Source organism: Mercenaria mercenaria, chromosome 8, assembly GCF_021730395.1.
Source record: "Mercenaria mercenaria strain notata chromosome 8, MADL_Memer_1, whole genome shotgun sequence".
Taxonomy (NCBI): domain Eukaryota; kingdom Metazoa; phylum Mollusca; class Bivalvia; order Venerida; family Veneridae; genus Mercenaria; species Mercenaria mercenaria.
The window spans coordinates 26541090-26565227 of record NC_069368.1 but is presented as its reverse complement, the minus strand read 5'-3'; the positions used below and the strand labels follow the sequence as shown (position 1 = coordinate 26565227).

General features: G+C 33.7%; 1 protein-coding gene across 1 annotated transcript; it reads left to right on the top strand.

Annotated features, from left to right (window-relative positions):
• Window positions 1–998: 998 nt before the first annotated feature.
• Window positions 999–19869, top strand: LOC123565810 (protein Star-like). Its single transcript, XM_045359593.2, has 3 exons — window positions 999–2260; window positions 2538–2732; window positions 18318–19869. Exons 1-3 carry the CDS (start codon window positions 1889–1891, stop codon window positions 18681–18683), a joined length of 933 nt encoding a protein of 310 aa, XP_045215528.2. The 5' UTR covers window positions 999–1888; the 3' UTR covers window positions 18684–19869.
• Window positions 19870–24138: the final 4269 nt, after the last annotated feature.

Sequence of the window (24138 nt, the reverse complement as noted above, 5' to 3'; positions counted from 1 at the left end):
ATACTTACCCAAGTTTGAGTCAAGTGTGAGTTTGAGTAACGACTATGAATATAGCCTCTAGTGACCTACTTTTACCTCCCACGTGAACATCGTGCAAATCATTCTGACAATACAGCTATTCTACAAGATGACAGGTGGACAATTTAGTCTTTCCTTGAATTAATGTGTTTTCACAACTTCATCTGCAAACTTATTCAGTCATTTTCTTCTCAGTATAGATTTATAAAGTTAACATAAAATAATACCTATCTTACACTGTAGAAACAAATTGTTGTCTAAACTTACCTTAATACATCAAGTACTGTGCATACTACTACATCAATATAATAATATATTTAGACATTAAACAAATTTCTTGGCCTTTTCTTGCATGCCGGACAGGATTCTCCCGTGCTTTTCCGGTGCCTTGGGTGTAAGATGTCTCACGGGCTATAATTTATGAATGAATGCGTAAATTCATACGCTACTGTAACAAAATAGCGCCTTAAAAAAACAACTTTTTTTCTTTATATCTTCTTTAAATTAAAGAATAAGGCATGCAAATAAAAGAATCAATCACTGGCAGCAGGTAAAGATACCTCGATACCGCTTAAACATTTACCCTCGTGCCGGATATTCCCATCTTTACCCGCAACCAGTGAAACATTCTTATACAGTTATTGACTTATGTTGAGGTCAATATGTGTTTTACGGACCTGTAATATTGATATTGACCGAAACATAAGGCTATAATAATTATGTTATATGCCCTTCTCAAATGTACTCTTTTGTCTTTTGTCATACACATAAGAAAAATGATATCACAAGAGTCATTATCACTTTTGCGGGTCAATATCGCTTTTTGCGGACCCGCGCGTGCACCCCTTTCGATCAGTCAAATGAGCGCATATGAGAAGGGTATATAATATTATAGGTTATTAGCTTTGTATCGGGAAATATGCTCGAGTTCTTCATCGGAAATATTTCCCGATGCAAAGATAATAACCTTTTTATTACATACGCATCTACACGTATAAATATGTAAATATCATAAATATGTTCAATAGTTTGAATAGGATTGACAATACTGAACTAAATAGAAAAAAATAGTGCAACAACACACACTGAATTACGTCACGCACCCGATATGAAATTCAGGCGTCAGTGTATGGAAAAATATTGACGTTTCCGGTACCAGTGTAACTTAACGGGGAGTAGAACGAGTATGTAATAAGTAATAATATAATATATGTCACTGTCAAGCTGCAGCTAGACACTTGATATTTCTTATTTACTTTATGCAAAGCATGTACAATTACTATCATGGAAATACAAAAGGATACAGTTATTTTGTTGTGCGTCTTTAAGAAAATGGATACTCGTACCATAATCTATATAGTCTGTTTTGAGTCCTACCCTAAAGTTCAAATCTCCAGTAACTATAGTAATACCTTACAGATGAAAAAATCACATTTATCAGACTGTAATATTTCAAACAGAATACAATTAAAACAGCTATACGCTGCACAGTTTACACCCCGTAAGTGTACACCGCAGAAATACAAATCAGTTTCAAAGGAAAAGTATTCTTTGTCCAGATTAAGCCACACAATAGTATCAAAATGATTCCTATTATAGAAGTTCAATTCAATTCATTTTCGATTTATTGCATAAAGCATGTAAATACAATGCCTTAAGCAAGTACAAACATAATATAATATATAACAATACCATATAACATGGACAGGATTAGGCTTAGTGTAAGTCTCTACACGCTGGTGCACGTCACAATTTTACGAATATAATGGACTGAAAATACAATTAAACCTATAACTTGGTTGTTAACATTACTGGACGTTTCATCTGTCTTTATAAGAAAATCACCACGATTTCAAAAAGGAGTTAAAATATGTTAACTTTATTTTCCCGCAAGAAGAGTGTTAAAGAAAAACTGTGGTTTTGTTTAATAATCTTAGTGATGGCTGTCTTGGTAGTTATGATATCAAAACGGATTTGTGTGGCAAATGAAACTTCGCAGTGGGAAAATATAAATTATAAAAACATGATGGAATCAGTACAATTGGAAAATATAAATTATTTAGACATAATGTCAAAACTGAATAGGGATAAGGTGGCTTTTAACGATAGAACGTTGGTATCTATCCTGCAGAAGTATTATGTACAACCTCCGTCTATGCTACCGTACAACCTTACTTATCCTGAAATACAGAATCCGTCACCCGGGCAAACACAGTTTATAGACGAGTATTTGAAACAAAAGGTAAGTTTATACCGCTGATCTTTCAATAATATAGAAAAACAGAAAAGTAAACTTGCGAATAGAAATCCAATTAAAATAAAATGTAATGCCTATATAAAAAAATAAATATCTTAAACTTTGGCTCTTTAAGACTTATTGTAGTAGATATAAATCTGGTAAGCAATGTATACAAAAATATATTTCTTTAAAGTCTACCTGCTTCTTTTACACATGTAGTTAATAAAATTAATGTTAAGTATTATGAAATTTGTTAATGGATATAAGTCTTGTACTTCAGCGAAATGGATTTTATATCGACTGTGGAGCTTTCGATGGAGAACATTTATCGAACAGTTTGTTTCTTGAACGGTACCGCAACTGGACTGGGATTATTATTGAACCTAACCCTACAACATACGGTTTACTGCGACAGAAACACAGAAAAGCATATTCTCTCAATGCTTGCCTTTCTACAAATAAATATCCTTCACTTGTGAGTATCATTAAATTTATCTAATTTTACTATGTAAGCAGTTTCTTCTACTATTATAAATAAACAGACAATACATTATGTTTCTTGTTTGAGCAATTATACATATTTACCTAATTAATCGAAATTCTGTTAAAGATAATTCTGTAACATACATTATCGTTCAGACTGCTTTAATACACTGAAACCCCTTTATAACGCGGTCGATGGGGTCAAAGTTTCAAGACTCGTGGATTTAACGGGGCTAAATTTATACCGCGGGCTGGCGGTATATGCAGTACCCCACCCACCCTATAGCATAATACATATTATGAACGCTGCTTCATGTTGAATAAAATTTTCTATGCGTATAAAAGGACATTTATCTACCTTACATGTTATTGGAGAATATGAAAAAGTATTATAACGCTGTGTCGGCCTCCCATTTCATCGTGATTCTAGAAGAAAGTTGATATTGTGTAAACCGGAAATAAACATGTGTACTGTGTGAGAAGAGCACGGTCGTGAAAATTACAATGCAGGAGCGCAGTTGTATGGGTTTATAAACAGGTGGAATTCAAATATTCGCAGATTTGTTTTTAATTTGTTATTATTCAGTGCGTGGAATCTTCGTTATTTCGATGTACTGTATGACGCACTGTATGGTAGATTACGAAAAACGGCTGTATTTTCATTAGAAAAACAGACATGCTGAATGATTCTTTACTCAAATCAACGGATTTGTATACAAACACGATCTCTCCTATATTGGTGCAAACTTAAACGGGTTATTACAGCTCGTTTAAATGGGTCAGCCGTGTTGATGTACTAATAAAATAGACTTGCCCGGTTTATAGGTTGGTCAGGGCTACGGATATGTATTGTATTTTGCCATCGGAATATTTCTATAATATGCTTCTTCCCCTTCCGTTTGGATCCGTCCATGTTTACAAACACGTTTGTTTATTTTATGGACTGTAATAGACTGGCTTGCTTTGCAAACAGTCTAATATTTACACGGTCCTGAATGCTTTAAAAACTTATTGTTACAATGTCTACATGTATTTGTTAAAGTTTAATAAAGGTATTAATATGCAAACAAGTAAGCTAGCTGACGATTATTGATTTTTTTGTCATAGTTGTCACGGAAAAGGCGTTAAGAGGTTACATTCTACCATTTCAGTTCATTCTTTATTTCATATTTATAAACAATAAAATAGTCAGACCTCATTTTCAGCATTTTAGAGTATTTCAATGATATGATAACCATATATGGTCATTTAGAATGACATGTGTTCTTATCAAAAATAGAAAATATTGACATGTTATGTTACATATAAGAAAAATAATCTGTTTTGAGAAACATCATCCTCAAAAAATACCTCCATGAAAATAGCCGTTTAGCAATAACGCGTATGTAGACATTTTCTCAAAGAATAAAACTTATTCCAGGAAATTCACAATGAAAATGGTCTGGACTTTTTTTCAAAACATTAAGCAATAAAACTAAGCCAAAAATATAACTGTCACATCCTCATATGACTCATTATACCAGATTTCATCAGCAACATGGAACTACATTTTGGACTACTTCACATTTAATACCAAGTAGTCACTTCCTGTTTCGTGTAATCAGTCCCAAGATAAGGATTGTATCGCTGGTTAGCGCCGATTATTTTGAGAAAAAAAAATGAAAATATCCACTAGATCGTAATACAGTAGACTAGCTCCTAGACTATGATATATCTTTTTACATTTTAATGATTGAATGTAGTGAACTGAGCCAGTCTATATCCTATGTCCAATATCATATGATAATTTCAACATCAGTCCTGTGTGAAAATCTCTAAAATAGACTGGCTTTGTCTCTATGAAACTGAATTTGCCAAAAAGGGAAAAATATAGAAATATAGTTATTATCAGTCTAGTGGCTAGTCTAGTAATACAGTTACCACTACATAACAAATTTTGTAAAAGATATAATAACTTCGTTACAGAATATAAGACAGTTATAGAAAGAATATAATAGAAACTATTTATCCACATAATATGGTAAAAGATGGCCTGTGACTAAAAGATGCACAAACTGTAAAGATAAAAGCACGTGATGTAAATAATATATGATATGATATTATATAAAACGGACACAATGTAATGTAATAAAGTATGGACATAATATAGTAAAGAATGCACATAATGTTTTAAGTTGGCAACATAATCTAAAGATGTATCTACATAATATAACCAAATATATCATAATATTATTACAAAAGCATCAACATATAACGATATAAATATGTTTGCACATCATGTAAAGATTCGGTACATAATATAATAGAAAACAAACATAAAAATAGATTTTAATGATTACAAAAGACAGTGCCGGCGTTCCATATATTTACACCGTCGTATGGGCAAGCATGACAACAATCATACATGTATCAACTTTCGTTACTTCGTTGTTATCTTGTATGCCATGTGTTACAGTGTGACCATAAATATCAACCAAAGGCAAATGTATTATATTAATCATTATTTACGTCTCATTCATGTACAATATTACATTCAATGCACAAATAAAATCAGTACACGACCATTCAAATTTGAACTATAAGAAACTATCACAAAATATTACAATTATATTAATTTACACATAACGCATAGTTATGAATAAGTTAATAAATACGACGTGTAAAAATATAAGACGTGTAAAAACCGAGAAGTTGAAATTAATCTTAGATTTTTAAAGGCCTAAAAAGTGCAAAAGAAAAACAAAACAATGATCTTAAAAAAACTGAAAAGCAAAACAACACTAACGTATATCTGGTCAAAATGGATTTAAAAAATCAAGTATTATAGCAGATAAGATCTGTTATTATAAGGCTGTTTAAAGCAGCATGCCTCCAGATCGTTCGACAACAACAACAAAAAAATACTTTTTAGATATCTTGAAATAAATGCTATATTTCTTAAGAAGGCTTTAAAACTTAATTACTGACAAACTTTATGTTACGGAAACACATGAGAAATTGCTGTTTTTTACTACTTTTCTCAATGAAAATCGAAAAGCGTTTGTCACGCTTCTACTCCATGTAAACTGTCGTGATTATAAATATCTTTAGTTTGAGGTCGTTCTTCACGACGACGGGAAAATGTCTTTATTGCCGCGGCGGTCCGGGGTTCGATTCCCGGCGCGGTCATATTTTTTTCTTGATTTGGAACTTTTAATATATTTTAGAAACAAAAATTCATATTCTAATGTTCAAATTATGACCAAACTTCAATTTGAAGGAAAGATTATTTTTAGCCAAATCTGGAGGCATGATGCTTTAAAAACGGAGATATATTTGGACGAGTACCCAGCTGAGAAAACCATATTGGACGAGCCTGGTACGAGTCCAAATATATCTCGTATTGTACAGTACATATTAAATAACATTTTTATACTATATCTATTTTATTTTAAATTAAAAATGATTCACTGAATATTCTGTATTTTCCCAAAAGCCTACTTCACCCGATTTACATTCGGAACATTTTCACGCGTTTCGGGCTTTATCGCATGTTTAACATGGGACTGTTGAACCGCCAAAATACGGGAAAAATACAGTCTTTAGGTACGCACGTGCGTCCAAAACGGTAATATATTGTACGGTCACATATTGCAAATAAACGTCAATGATCAGATAAATAAAATAGATATAGAATAAAAACTTATTAATACCAGCCACTCGCTTTTAGATTTTATTTGTGCCAGGCAAGTGTTTTAGACCCGCAGTGAGTTAATATTAAGATTTCACATAACATAGAATTTAAGACTGGTATTTAAAACTTTTACAATCTTAAACTATAAAGTACTATATTTTCCAATATTTACAATCTTAAAATTAGGTGTATTATATACTTTTCTTTATTTACATTCTATATATTATGAACGACATATACCTCTTTACGTGTCACAACAGTTTGATTTCCCCATTTTGAAAATTCTTAAAAAGCAAATTCGCAGTCTCTCAAATTAAAATTGAAAATAAGCTAATGTAATATCTGAATTGATTATTATCTTTCAATCTATCAAGTGATCATATAGAGATTTCACTGTGTAAAGATAACAAAAATGAAAATTCTTAATTCCCTATAATATGTAGGGGATTTAGAGTTTAAGCTCGCTCGCGCTAAGTAGGTCATGTTTTAACAGGAGTATTTTTGCCAACTAACGTTTTTACAATAAGTTGCTAAATTGCCATTGCTGTCGTTTTTTTTTTTTTCATCATTGAAGATTTTTCTGTTCCATTTGTTTTTCTAGTCTAAGTATAAATTTTATGCCCATTACATTTTACATGTATTTACGATTAGTAAAAAATAAATATTTACGATCGCGCTGTATGAAATTTTATATGACGTACCGTTTGGGTCAAAAGTCTGAAATCGCTCGAGCGGTACCATAATACACGGTAGGCGTGTAAATTTACACGCTCACCGTGTAAATTTACACGTTAAGCGTGTTTTTTACACGCTTAGCGTATAAATTACACGCTAAGCGCGTAAATTTACACGCTCACCGTGTAAATTTACACGCTCAACGTGTATTTTCGTTGACCCAATTCTAAATTTATAATTCGAGCGAATAGACCAATCAAAATTTAGTTTAGAACTGCAAAAATGACTGCATTCACCGCGGACCAGTAGTGTGATCGTCTTCTGTATGGATCCATATGAAAAAATGCAGACAGCAGTAGTTTCTTAAACGACTGTATATCATTAAATGGGTAATAATTCATAACTACAACCAAATGGAGAATAATTTCATTGAAATAATACATAATATTTATTTCCGGGTAGCCAACGACCGGCTGCGCGAAGTCCCAGTAATGTATATGATGCGTACCTGTAACTAACAAACTTATACTGAAATGGATAATAATTTATAACTACAGCGAAACGGAGAATTATTTCATTGGCGAAATGGATAATATTTATTTCTGGGTAGCCAACGACTGGCTATGCGAAGTCCCGGTAATGTATATGATGCGTACCTGTTACTAACAAACTTATAAATCAAATTGATAATAATTTATAACTACAACGAAATGGAGAATAATTTTATTGACGAAATGGATAATATTTATTTCTGGGTAGCCAACGACTGGCTATGCGAAGTCCCGGTAATACCTGTAACTGTAACTAACAAAGTTATTACTGAAATGAATAATAATTTATAACTACAACGAAATAGAGAATAACTTCATTCACGAAATGGATAATATTTATTTCTGGGTAGCCGGCGACCGTCGCCGGCCGCGCGAAGCCTAGGTAATGTATATTATGCATTTAATTTTTTTTTATCAAATTTCGAGTTTAATAATATTTTATTGTTTATTACTGTTTACATTTATACTAACAAACATCAAAAATATACATGTGCAGCCAAGAAAATAAGCAAATGGGTCGGGCCACAAGTACATGTAACTAACAAACTTATTACTAAAATGGATAATAGATACAACGAAATGGAGAATATTATTTCATAGCGGAAATGGCTAAAATTTGTATTACCTAAATGGAAAATACTTGTAATATAATTAAAAGTAGAAGTTGAAAATGAAATATTCAATTAAGTCCAGTTTTTCATTTTGTATCCACTTATACTAAGGTGGGGATCAATTCATTCCGTATTCAAAAATAGTAATCATCTTGAAATTGTTATTTATCATTTCTATTGATTCTTAGAATTGAAAGTTTTTATTTGAAAATATCAAATGGCAGCGATCAGATTTAAGAGAGGGCGAGAGAGGGAGAGAGAGAGAGAGGAAGGGAGAGAGAGAGAGAGAGGCGGGGGGGGGGGGTGGAGGGGTAGCAGGGAAGGGTGTTCTAGACTTGAAATCTTGTTCTATTTTTTTTGCGGAATTCAGCTTTGTCATAATTATAATCTATTAAATTACGGATAATGACTTCGCGCACGATACATTTTCGATATGAAAATGATCCAGCATGTAAATATAAGAAACAAAAAATTATAGATTTATATTAGCAGGAAGGTCTAATAGGTATCAGTTGTTCCAGATATTAGGTATTTCCTATTAGTAAGTAGTTAAAGTCCTTGATTTATATCTAACGAATTTACATTTTTTGTTACTACACTTTCATCGTTTTAAAAATAAATGTCCATTAAATTGCCAAATATATTCTTACAGATTTTAGAATACTAGATATCTGTTTCAGCGCTCTTGAACGTTTATTTTATAGATGAAAAGTGCGCTATAAAAATCTGGTAAATAATAATAATAATCTTTCGAAAATTTTAATTTCGTTTCACAAGACAGCTCCGCCACGTGATATATTAATCCGTGTTCGTTCATATATAGTGGCGTTGATGACCGAAGGCATTAAATTGTGTCATATCAAAACCATCTTATATGCTTCAGTAAATTTTATGATCCGCTCTAATTAGGGAACCTCGAAAGGATCTTGATAACCTAGGTGACATATGTTTTATTATGTCATTTTGCATAATAGTTACGTAATGATTTCCGGTAGATCACTTAAAACAGCAACTTCAGTGACACGGAGCGGCTCTATTCTGCCCCCCCCCCCCCCCCCCCACCCAATTATGTACATATATTATTTATATATATATATTATTTGAAGTTGTAGAAAAAATAGATATATGATAACAAATGACATTTTAAAATGTAAAGTACAAGTTTTATATGTGTATGATGTGTGGAATTAGACTGGAAATGCTTGTTCTTTTCTGACGAAAATAAGGATAAAGCAGGCTTTTCAGGTAAGATATGGTAAAAAATGTACATGTCTTTAATCAAAGCGTATATACTGTAGAATAAGTTACTTGACTGAAATCATCTTTACAGTGGCAAAACAATTCGTAATATCATGAAAATATTATGTATGTTTCCTTAAAAGTAATAATTCAGTCATAAACTTTATAAATATCTTCCTTTGTAACATGTATTTTGATTGGCTAATTTATTTAAAAGTGTAAGTCAGGCGAGCGATACGCGCTAAGCGTATAAATTTGTACGCTAAGCGTATATTTTACCCGGTAAACGCGTAAAAATACACGGTGAGCGTGTACTTTTATAGATCTACCGATTGAAATACACGGTAAGCGTGTAAATTTACACGGTAAGCGTATAAATTTACACGCTAACCGTGTATTATGGTATCGCTCGAGCGATTTCAGACTTTTGACCCAAACGGTACGTCATAATTTTACTGGTAATTTTATGAAATCGACCGTTTTTATCGGATCTCGCTTACATTTCTATCGATATCTTAATAAATTTGTTATAGAGTTCAAGCTATGTAGGACCACATTCGTAACAGATCGCATATGTAACAGGTGTTACGAATGAGATCGCATATGTAACAGAAATCAAGCACAGTCATTTGTAACAATTTCTGAGACAAATGTGATCGATGCCGATTTTTGATGTGACATCTGATCACATTTGTCACATGTCATTTTCAATCGGAAAAATGAACAAAAAAGTGCATTTTTACATCTGAAACACATTTGTAATATGTTTTAGCTCACTTGTACGAAGTGACAAAGTAAGCTGTTGTGATCATCTTTTGTACGCCGTCCGTCGTCCGACCGTCCGTCCGTTCACATTTTTCTTGTGAATACGATAGAGACAACATTTATTATTTGATTTTGACAAAACTTGCACAAACTTATATATACCTATGATATCTCGGTTCCTTTCAAAAACCAACCATATCACCTTATTCGTCTTAGAGTTATAGTCCAAGAGATGGCAATAATTACTGATTTTAGCCTTGTGAACGCGATAGAGACCATATTTTTTTTTATTTTGACTAAACTTGCACACAACTTATATATCTATAAGATCTCGGTTCCTTTCAAAAACAACCGCATTGCATCATTTGACTGTGAAATACGGCCCTTGAATTGGCAAAACAATACTGTTTTTATCCTTGTAAACACAATGGAGACTACATTTGTTATTTAATTTTTATTAAACTGATGAACGATCTCACTTCCTTTAATAACGGCCATATCGCGCCATTCGTCTCGGAGTTATGGCTGAAATGGCAAAATTTGCTTATTTTAGTCTTGTGAAGACAATAGAGAGGGACCATATTTATTATTTCATTTTGACCAAACTTGTATAGAAGTTATATATCTATAACATCTCGGTTCCTCGCGAAAACCAGCTATATAGCACCATTTGTCCTGGAGTTATGGCCCTTAAAATGACAAAATTTGCTGACTTTAGCATTGTAAACATGACAGAGATCACATTTGTTATTTGATTTTGACCAAACTTGCATTGAAATATTATATCATTAAAATCTTGCTTTTTTCCTCGAAGAGTAGCCACATCACACTATTTGTCTTAGAGTTAGGACCCCTGAAATGGCAAATATCGCAGATTTAATAACATGTATAATGTAGTATTACTCATGTGAGCGATAGTGGGTCATAACGACCCTCTTGTTGATTAGAGGGATATTTCCGGTCAGGTTAATATCTTGGTACAGGTTTGTTATCTGGCAATTAAACTTGGCAAGAATACAGTTATCATGACTGGTCTGTTCATAGTACCATGGTACTACATGTACATATCACTTATAAATTTCCCATATCGGTTTTGGTTTGTAAGATTTCAATTTTACTAAATGCATATGAATATGTATGATTAAAGGGGAAGATGCACACCACATGCAACCCCTGTTCAACTTTTATAATCGGTAAATCGCTGGTTGTATCGCTTCAACAACAAATAAAATGCACTAAAATCAAGATCAAGGCACTCTCAGCTAACATAGAAGTCTTGTAAAAGCTTGTTTCCGTAGAACACCGGGTATATATACATTTATGTATACTTTAAAATAGTGACTAGCTTGACTATTCTTAGACTGCTCATGGCTATTGTTCTGATCCTGATGTCGTCGGCGTCCGCGGGTTCGCTGCAAGATAGGTTTTTCGTTTTCGTTTTGTTTATCTTTGTCAATTCGCATTGCTTCAAACATCAAAAATAAAAAAAAAACTTAAACTGACGACAATTGATACATCAAATGAAATATGTCCCATTTAAAACCCTGACGTGAACTCTATTGGATTATATTTAACAAGAGAGTTTTCTTGCTAGGCCTGGTGTCTGCAATTTTCGCCAATCGGTGCTGTTTCAAGCTGGGAAGTTGTCTGTTACTAACAAAGATACTGTTGTACTGATTTTAATATTATTGACATTTTTATTTTCATTATCATCATCATCATCTTCATAATCATCATCATCATCTTGGACTGGTCCGTTGTAGGATCAATGGTAAGATTATAACTGCCCTAAACTGTATTACCTAAATACTGTTGAAAACAGGCGCTCTGAATTCAACAAACAAACATAATATTCATCAAAACCATTCTACAAGGTGCCAGACTTTGAGACCTTTGTAGTAATAAGTGTAATATGATCACTACAGATTGTCACTAAATGGTGGTTATTTGTACCAAAGTATTTGGAAATCTGACTAAAGCGAGTTATGATCTGGACACAAACGTATATATTACAACAAAATAACAAAACAAATCTTAGTTCAAAGCTGTGACCTTGATCTTGGATATAGCAACGTGGATCATGATCGCAACAAACCTTCTATCCATGCTGATCATTTGTACCAAATAATTTGAAATCTTATTATGCATGGGCAAGTTATACCAAGGACAAGAACCTATATATAACTGCACGAACGCACAAACTCCGCTATTTCACGGCGGGATTATAATAAAAGAAGGCCTATTACCCCTGAGGCGGGCTCAGTGGGGTGAGGGTAATAAAAAATAAAGTGTAATTTCTTAAAATCTCATAGACATTAATCCGCAGCACAAGATCGGCCCCTAGACTTAAGGCTAACGACTCCGTCCATGACAAGTTATATATAATTACAACTTCAGCTACTTCTACTGTTACCTCGACTAGCTGAAATGTAGACCTACAGGCTCAGGTCACTGGTTCAAACCCGGTGGCGTCAACATGTGTAGCTATCTTTCCTTATCCAGAGCTGTTTCAAGTTGGGTGACAAACAGGAAGTTTCTATGTCGTGGGACAAATCATATTATAGTGGTAGTGGCAGTGGATGCAGAAATGAAAATAAGAATTGAGCCACGTCACGGGAAAATTGGCATTCGGACATTTTCGTGTATTTCCGGAAAGTCTATATTCAGGCTGACCTGTGCATTTATGCATCTGAATTAGGGTCAGAAAATTCCATATTCAGGTAGAATAAGCCTTCTTTGAAATAACAGAGAACGGTGTGTTCCCGTGATCAGACTGTGTGGATGTGCAGGCTGATCTGGGCCTGATTTGGGCCCACAATGGTTGCAAAGCCTCGAAGATTCCCGAAGGCCCATTTTCTCATGATGCGGCTCAAATAATTTATGACGTCGATGACGACGAACTTGTGATGGTGCTTATGGCAGTCATTTAATGATGTTGCGATGGCAACCGACTGATTGAACATTTGCAGTATAAAACTCAACATGATACATATGTGCTTCTCATGTCAACCCCCATGTTGGACAAACACATTCGTAACACATTTTACCTGTTACGAATGCGATCGCATACGTACGAAATCTGTTACAAATGTGATCTGTTACGAATGTTGTCCTACAAAGCTATATCATTGCTCATGCGGTGTTGAAAATTTGAAGTGATAGTATAAAATAATGGTGTTTGCCTTTACTACTGGTGCTGTCTATCATTTACCTGTAAACCTGTAAACCATAGGGCCCTAGCACATATAAATGATTGCTGACGTAACTTTGGTATTTGTTTTATTTTGAATTTTTCTTATTGTATTTAGAAAGGTATTGTTATATCATACTACATGTAAAAGTTTTCTTTAGATTTGAATTTCTGATTGGTTAAAATTCTGTTAAAACTGGCTAAAATTAAATAGAAATTGGCGAAAAACGATCACAAAAACACTCTGACCGTTGTCGATTATTGGCCGGAGGAATATTCTTCGGTACGATCAACAAAATTAATGGTGAACGCTTATACTGCTATTAATACATTTATGTAACTGTTCTACTTATTAATTGTGAACGCTTATACTTCTATTAATACATTTATGTAACTGTTCTACTTATTAATTTATTTATTTAAATAATCAGCTTATGTACGTAGTAATCACAATACCTGTCAAATCGTCCGCTATAAATGTATTGTGCGCATTTTTAACGCTTATATTTTAGCCTTACGTTTTGCGAAATATGAATTCAAACAACACCAAATCATAGAAAGAAAGAGTTGTTTGACATGAAAATTGAACAGCATGTAAAACATGTATATTACTTTACGAAACAAGTGTCGGTATACTGATATAAATATTGAATTCCGCAAAAGGACTGCCTAAAGGGGTCCCACTTCCGGACAGTTAAATGCCTTTGATTCAACATTTTCAAACAGCTGTTACATATTTCGTTTTGATGCATTTGCAATAATGTACAAGTGTTGAAATTTCAAATAACTAGGCGGAACGCAGTTTTCAGTAATTGTTTATTTTTATTTCTTTACAAATGGCATTCATTTTCAAAGGAGGACAACTTTTTCAGAATATTTTAAGACTTACTATCCATCGTACGGGACAGTACGGCAGAACATGTAATGGTCTGGAAAAATATTGTTAAAGATGCTGTTCGTTTATCAAATATTTCTGTGGTTTGATGTATACTCTATGTATATTTTAGGTATACTCCTAAACCTTAAAAGTTTTGTCTAAAAGTATTAGGCTATACACCTTGTACTTAATAAAGTAATGCTTTGTCTAATTGATTATTAGTTAATGTATTTACTTAACTGATTGTTTTATTTAGAAATGCACAATAAATGTCTACTCGTCAGTCTTATATTTGTATTGTAATTTAAATTATGCTCTAGATATCGACTCTCTATGACTCGGTATAATTTACTTATCATATAATACGGCCAGGGGTGAAGTGCAGTGTATGTTAGTAAAACCTATTGTACCTCAGTTATTTCAGACCTGTTAATACAGTATCGCCTAGGGCTTAACACTAGAGAGCGTCGCGCCCGACGTTTACCAATTTATCTGCTTTAAAGGTGCTAAATAAAGACAAATAAAAACAAACCCAACACAAATATTATAATAGGCTACACATTTTGAAATATACTACTAAAACATAACGCTAGCCGTGCAATACTCCCTTAGTCAGAACATTTGCAGAGAAACGAATGATTATTTTTATATTTTTTAGACTGACATGGGTGGTGTTTTTGTCCTACTTTCGTGTTTATCGCTTTTCCGTAATCGGTCAGAAATCCTTCGGGATCACGTGATTTTAAAATTAATTCAAACGAATCCCCAATGATAACGTGATTCCCGCGCAAACTCGAGGACGCGTCCATTTCATGATAATAGATATAATAACAATTCATATTGCTTGTGCAATAATTGACAAGTAAACTTTAGTATTTGTTTTATTTTAACTGTCAAATAAGTATATTGCACAATAGCTCAGCCGGGAAGAATGCAGATTCCAACAGAAAATATCAGATCGTATTGTATGAGTTCGAATCCTCATTACGATTTTTTTCATAATTTTCTTTTGATTTTCCTATCCGTTTTTAATTCTGTTCTCTTTTTGATGGTTAACTAATATCACATAACTTTTCTCATCTGCCATATCGGTCACGGATATTTCTCTGTCATTGTAACATAGTGAAAAAGAAGGAATCTTTTTATGCAAAAGTAAAAAGAAAATTAACTGCCATGAGTTTCGAACCCACACGGCAAAAGATCTGATGAACATAATCAGTTTGTTTTACCACTGAGCTAATTTGTAATTGGAATGCAATATTTACATCATGACAAGTTACATAAATGTGGAATTCCTATGCTATGCTTGTAACATTACGTAATCGTTGGGATATATAATATATTTTGCATCTATTTATAAACTGTAGCCTCGTTTCTGAGTATTTTTCCGAAAGAAAAAAAAACGAAGATGTGCGACAGGTCCGTAAGCAATCGGAAAACATACTTTTGGTCTGATATAGGCGGTATACCCTCACTCAGGTAAATAAATTCCAGATATCTTAATAGTGGCAGTTGCCCGGTGTCCAGCAAAGTTTTCATATGACGGCCAGTTTATCAGGTGGTCAAATCAAATACTTTTCCTTTGGTCTTCATACACTTTTAACAGTCCAAATGTATCATATCCAGACGGTAACTACATAATCAAATATTTTTTTCCTTTGGCCTTCACACACTTTTAACAGTCTAAAAGTATCATATCCAGACGGTAACTAATACTCAAACATTTTTTCCTTTGGCCTTCACACACTTTCAACAGCTTGAATAATAAAATCAAGACGGTAACTACATAATCAAACATTTTTTCCTTTGGCCTTCACACACTTTTAGCAGTCCAAATGTATATCCAGACGGTAACTGCATAATCAAGCATTTTTTCCTTTGGCCTTCACACACTTTTAGCAGTCCAAATGTATATCCAGACGGTAACTAATACTCAAACATTTTTTTTCTTTGGCCTTCACACACTTTCAACAGTCTAAATAATAAAATCAAGACGGTAACTACATAATCAAACATTTTTTTTCCTTTGGCCTTAACACACTTTTAACAATCCAAGTGCAAAATCACGTTATATTCTTTTGGCTTTCACACGCCTTAAATATTCCTAGCTGTATCACATCCTGACGGTAACTACATGATCACAATTAATTCTTTTGACCTGATCATTCTTTTGACAGTCCAAGTTTATTACATCCAAAGGGTATGACAGCATATTTATTCACAATTTATTCATTTTATTCATTTGGCATCCACACACTTTTAATAGGCCGAGTATATTACAGGGCGTTCGGTTGACCCGAGGTCCCGGGTTTTGACCCGCGAAAATCGAGAAAAACTCGTATTTGACCCGCATAAATTACGCCACGTGCGTCGGCTTGACTCGCGGAAATTTACTTTGATGCGTCTCGAGTTTGATAGTTCTGCCCCCTGTCAATCAAAATCCCAGTGAATTTCAATATTGTTCGCCGGTACAAGCGGAAATATGGCAGTAGGCGGAGCGTCGTATGTTAATTAGCTACCGACAGATGTCAGTCACGCCACGCGCCAAATGACACGTGATTATCTCGCGGTTTGTATTTAGTACAATATGCCTTGTCATTATCAAAGGTGTTTATTGATCAATGTGTAAAAGTTAATTGATAAACAATGCAGCCTTAGATTATCGTGTTTGTGCCACTTGTTAATTATTTTGTGTGCTCGATACGATTACATGAGCCGGTCGGCCGTCACGGTCTATAGCAAATTTATTATCATTGCCGAGGCTTTGTTTGGGCCAAAACAAATTAAATAAGCAGAAATTATACGTGGTATGATAAGAAAATGAAATTTAAAACAGTTATTTTTTCAAGAATTTCAAATGTTACTTTCGTTTTCCGTATTTGTCACTCGTTTTCGAGACCGCCATTTTCGGACATTTTTATCATTTCTTACAAGATTTTTCTAGTACAGTCTTAATAAAAAGCCAATAAAACGTCTGCATTTACGAAAAATATGATCACTGTTGCCAAAGCAGCTCTTATTTAGAAGAATTTGCTGATAATAAAAGCATGCAAAGCACTAAACCCCACCCACTTTTAGGCAATGTGCAAAATAAGACAACTAAAATATGAATTACTTAAGAAAATCTGTTATGACTAATGTACTAGTTTTAGATAAAGTCTGTGGGAGTTGCATTAATAACAGTATACATGTAGCTTGACCCCTGAAAAGCTGATCTTGACTCTTGAAAATCTGATTTTGACCCTTGAAAATTTAGGCTGAAGAGTCAATGACTCTTGAGTTTCAGAACCTACCGAAAGCCCTGTATTAAATCCAGGCGGTAACTTTTTATTCACAATTTATTCATTTGACATCCACACACTTTTAATAGGCCAAGTATATTAAATCCAGGCGGTAACTTTTTATTCACAATTTATTCATTTATTCTTCACACACTTTTAACAGCCAAAGTATATTAAATCCAGGTGGTAACAATATATTCACAATTTATTCACAAGTTTAGCCTTCACACACTTTTATCAGGTCAAGTATATTGTGTCAATACGGTTATTAGATGACTAACATGGAGTTTGTATTTCGTACATAAAATTGCCATTAGATGGTAATTTAAGATTATAGTGAAAAAAAAAACGAAATTAAATTTTTGTCTCATAATAACTGTCTTTTATGTAAAAATCGAAATTTTACCAAATGCTTTGAATAGTTAGTAATTGCAATAAAACAAAAAATATGAAGGGATTTTTGTGCATTTTAAGAACATTTTATCTATTAATTTTTTTATGATTAAGAAGATATGTTGAAAACACTCGAAAGTCATGCTATTGAAATTTGATGCAAGACAGAAGGAATTTAGTTCAGTGGTATTTTTATACAAATTACAATGTCTACTAAACATTATTGGTTTATCAAATATCCAAATGGTAAGTGTAAACTATTTAGTTGTAAGTGTTGAAGCCAGCCAGTGCAGCCTATTTACAATAATTTCTTTTTATTCAGGAAACATTTACCACCGGGAAGAAGGCTGTTCTAGGAAAGGTTGTAGACGATCGATATAAAAAGAAAAACAGTGCAGAAAAACTAATCCATGTGCAATGTTTCCCCCTTTATACAATATTGCTAGCAATGGGCCAGATGGATATAGATTATTTCAGCCTGGATGTTGAAGGTGCAGAGCGTGGTGTACTTGATTCACTACCATGGGACAAGCTCAATATTAAAATGTTCTCAATAGAGCACAACAAATGGGATGGAGGAAAACCGGATTTGAAACGTTACATGGAAACAAAAGGATACGATTTTGTGAAAGAAATTGTAGGAGTAAACACTGCTCCTGATTTCATATTTGAGAAAAGGAAACTCTAGTGTTTAACAAAAACTGTTTTAATTTGGATGGATTATAGCTCCGCGCTTCTGTTATAATGTCTGTAAGTTTCTTCGAAGTAACTTAAAGCTTTCAAAAGTTTTGTGGGAACTCAAACATGGCGATAGTTTTAAGTATTATTGTTCCTTCTGATGAGAAGGAACACTTATGGTGAACATGTAACACTTGACTGAGCAGGTAATGGATACAAGGGTATCATCAAAGGCATCCGAATTCCAGTAGGCGCCGCCATTTTGTACTCATGCATATTCATTACAAATAGCCTCTTTGCCAATGTGTTTTTACGCATCTTTAAGTCAATCTTTAGTGAAATACAACTACGTTATAAACAGACCTACAAAAACAATAATTTAGTTTAAACTATATAACTCCTAAATCTTACATGCCATATTGTAGAATCGAGATTAACTAAATGAATATTCATCATCTAAAAATAGACTCCCGCCCATAAATATCGTCTACTAGTCTATTATTCTTCTCGGTTGCATTCTTTGCTGTTTCCAGGGGTTCTTTTTACGATTTTATTTCATACCAACTTTATTATTTTAACATTTTAAGTATAACCATCAAAACATACTGTACTAATAAAGTTATTCGAGATTTTTTACTTGTCTGTGAATGCTATTGCACGATACGTACCGTCACCGGATTACAACATTTCAATTACTTCCCTTGTTTTTATCTAGAACTGTAATAATGCATTTCTTCACTTTACTGAGCTATAAATATTTCGAACTTTGTAATTCCATACCTTTTGACTGTTTTGTAATTTTCAAGTTGTGAACTTTTTGTACGCACCTTTTTCAAATCCATCAGTTTGTTGGTGCCGACTTATATAAAAGCCCTTTTTCTCCCGGTTTAGTCGTTCTGGAGCTGTAAGTATCCATTCATGCAATGCAATTACTAGCACAAGGCAGAACCTTTCTTCCATTGTATTGCTAATTAAAATTAGGCAAACATACGACCAAATTCTGATCTGTGCCACTAGGACAGTTGTCGACATTGGTTCCCGAAATTTTGACAGAGTGATGGTATTTATTGTCCGCTGATAATATTTATGTATGATCGCTCATCTACAGGTGTTTGTTTATTATTTTAAGTTAAATAACTGTTTGTGTGAAATAACTTTAAGTATTCTTATAATAAAAAGATAAGAATATATAAGAAAGTAGTCCTTAGTTAACAAAAAGAAAACAGCGATAAGCTGAAAAAGGGATTAGAAGTGATATAACCCATGCAATAGAAATCAACCAAGAGAAATTCGCTGTTAAGATACTGTAATTAAAGAACTAAAAAAAAATGTTTTCCTACGCGGAAGCGTCCTTCAACAAATGCAATCATGACTATCATGCCTGAACTGTATGGGACACTATGCTTATCGATTAATTAAAAGATGCTTCCACTGGAATTATCTGCGCTTATCAGTTGTGTACTGATAGACCAGGTTTAACATGTTATTTTTGTTAACTGACGATATGCAAGTCACGTTCTTTGCTTTGAGGATTTATATAATTTTTCATAAGCATCCAATTCCAGGTTTATATTGTGCTAACATTTCTCTTAGGGATAGCCTGGCTATTTTTAGATTAGCATTCGCCCGGTGGATCATGGTATTGATACAAAAATACGTTAGACTGTGTTATTTCCCTGGCCTAAGACCACAGTTATTTTTACTGTATGTTCTGGCACTTGACACTATTGCAATTTTGCATGCATTCCAACCCACCTAAAAATACCTGAACTCAACAGAACTATTCAAGAGGAAAAAAATCCGGCCACAATTTGTTAAGTGGCAGGGGATAGTTCCGCATTTGGTCCGTTTTTTAAATAAAATAGGTAGATGTACTTTAAAGGCCTTTATAATCAAACGGTTATTCATGGTGTTTATAGAACTAAGGATTCCTGCGTACGAGTAATTATTGTGTAAAATATATGAATAAGTAGGCGACTTGAGCTAACGGAAGTCAGAAAAAATAGAAATGGTCAACCATCCTTCCAGATTCAGCGGAAAAAGTAAACGGTTAGGAGACCATTTTCTTCCCACAATTATTTTCGTCTGTTTACATGCTTTAATCTTTACATACTTTATATTGGTCAGTCATTTGCAGATAATGTGGTACAGGTCTCGCAAGGTGTGCATTGTGTTTTTTTTATTTTTGCTTCGAAATTTAGTGTCCTGAAACAACCAGAAAGCGTTATATTGCTAATATTATTTTCATCACCATAGTATGCAAAAATTTATACATTTGACAGGGGCGTAGCGTGATCCATTTAGATGTTACTCAAGGTGAGGGTGTGGGAGGAGGAATCCCCTCCTCCGGCGGGGTCCGGGGAGCCTCCCCGTGGAAATTTTAATATGCCTATGAACTGATCAGACTGCTGAGGACAAGCTTTGACTTATGCACAATTTCAAAACAGACAAAATGATGAAGCTATTTCAACAGATTCTTATTTCATTCTTCAACTAAATTTACGCTAAATTCTCTTTTAAATATTGCAGTTATAGGAAAATGTTGTAAGCATTATATTGATTTCTAGACCAAGTTATTGTTTGCCATCTGTTGCATGTTTTTGATATCACAATCGTCTTCCTTTCAAAATTTACAATTTCCGTGAAATGTATCACTACATTATTGGAAACCATCAAGTAAATAATGATACAGAGACAAAAGTCTTGTGACAGGTGTTTAGGCTGAAATATAAAATCTATATCACGAAACAATAATAAAGGAATTAATTGTCCAGACGATATTAGTAATTAAATATATAAATGTATATCCTAGGTTTCTAAATTACTTTCTGATACTTATAACATGTGTAAATGTTTAGTTCTGCTCAACTTGGGGCTAGAGGGCTTGCACTTCCACTACCGTCAATCAAACCGAACCTGCAACATTTTCGTTTATGTCGTGTTGGGCGACCTGTGGTTTTCCACTTTTTTATTTTAAAGAAATCGAGGTATTACCGTATTTCAAAACGTATTAAGGTGTAGGATGTATACTTATTTCGTGCGTTAAATAATTTTGATTGATGTATTTTTTTTGCAATAAATTTTGGGAGATGAATGTAAGGGCATAAGAAGAAGGCGGCTGGAATTGAAATTTGGTTTCTTTATATTACCCCCTCCCTCGACGGAGTGATGTAGGGTTGAGTAGGTGCTTTGCAGTATTATGACCCGGAAATATATAGTCATAACGTATGTTTTCCAAGTAGAAATTAATGAATTGATAGTTTATATGACTGAAATTGAGTGTTATACTATGGCAATGAGGATAACAAAGTCTAAATGTTAATTTATGAATCTGTTCTTTTTGCTCTCGTTGATTCTCTTTGATTATGGGATAGATAATTTATTTTTGTTTAGGAAATAATGCTTGGGAATTGATAGTTGTTACAGACACGGCTGCTTATCCTTTCAAATTTTACTAGTGATGGACAATTGCCATTAGGAAGATCGTTCTTATGGTCAATACCAGCTACAGTATATATGCATCTGAAACCATATATATATTTAGAATTTTCAATGTATTTAGATTTAAATATGTATTTACAATAACAAGTGCAAGTGGAGCAAGAAAAAACAATAAAATCTATAAATTTTGATCGAGATTTTGATAAAAGAGCAACAGCAATCTGCCGTCACAAACATTATTAGTCAAGGACCAAGACAACAACATACTCACATGCTATGACATTGTCCCTACCCCCATACCCACTCCTGATCTGTTTTATATTGCTTCTACGGAGTTTTTAGCTTTTTTTAAATGTTACTCAGTCGAGTAACTGAGTATGCCACGCTACGCGCATGTTTGATATCATCAACTAAGTTAAACGCAAAAGTGCTAAATAAACTCGCATGTTATATACACTGCCTTGAAAAATTACAGAAATTTCTTAAATGATAGAAAATGAAATAGTTATTAACGCTTTAAAGCTGTTTAATTTATGAATTGTTAATCTCGTTTTGAATGTTTATTTTTCGAATGTGTAGATATTTATTTGCTGTATAGTTTGACCTTGTATATTTGCTAAATTGTTAATTGTATGTTTAGATGAGGAGCTTTCAGCCCAAGTCTTGAATGAAATCTTCTTCTTCTTCCTGAAACAGGAGATATACTTGTTTACGGAATCGGCAAACTAAAAATGTCACACGATGAAGTGTTAAAGATATGCAATACATCCGCTCAACAATTTCCGGAAATTTCACAACTTGCATTGGAATTTTGATTATTTTTTTTTTCGCACTGGTATCAACGCAGTTTCGTGGAAATATCAAATTTACTGTTCCTTGCCCCCATAACTGACGCTGTATTGCTAACACAGATCAGTGGAACAGACTACAAATGGAATCAGTTTCAATTCCGACTTAGAAAAATATTTACAATCTTTCCCCTAGTGATAGAATAAATACCAAAATAGAATTATTGTTTTGAAATGATTATACCAATAGCCAATATCAATACAATATAGATAACAAATACGCCAATACTGGCCATTTGTTTTTCGGTGTAAGTTCGAGATTCCTCTTCAAAAGTGTCTCCACGATTTTGACATGCCACGGGAAGCCAGTTGTCGAGATTTTAATTATAGAGTAGTCATCCCCGCGTTGTTATTATTGTGTAGTTATTATAATGGTTGATTTTCTCGGATAGCTTTAATGTTGATTTGATTCAGTCTTCTGTAAGTTTGTAATAACGATCACGTCTTAGTCATGGTACTTAAAAAGCTGTTATGACTGAGTGTATACATTTGTCCAACTGTCATCCATGAACTGCAAAGAGCCCCTTGCTGTCAGCAATTTCTGTGCTTTGATTTAGTATGCCGGCTGTAAACAGTTCAGTAAATTGCATACACATTAGAACAAAATAGAACAGAAAAAACTCTTTTTTAAATATAAATTGAATATGTACGGGTCGTCGTTACATACGTGCAAAATTAACACTGTAATGATTTTGTGATCTTGGTATGATATTGCCGTTGTTTTGAATACTTTATCAGCGTATCAATTGCTATCGAAAAGGAAAATGATATTCATATCAACAGGTATTACATCACATTGACATAGGTCTATATTATTACATTTATGTAATTTCCACTTTTAAAACGGCATGTTATGCACAAGGATACATTTTGTTCCCCGCCCCCATCCCCATTAGTGGTGGAGGCATATAGATTTGGTCTTGCCTGTGCGTCCATCCGTACGTGCGTCCGTCCGAAGTTCGTGACGCGCCTAGCTCAAGAAGTATTTGATATAAATTGATGAAACCTTGCATACGTCTTTATCGTGACATGAACTTGCGCACCTCCTATTTTTCGTCTGGCTTGCCCCCTAATTTTAGAGTTATGGCCCCTGAAATAGTCAAAAATGCACCTTTTCACCTTGTGACACGCCTAGCTCAAAAAGTATTTGATATAGATTTATGAATACTTGCATGA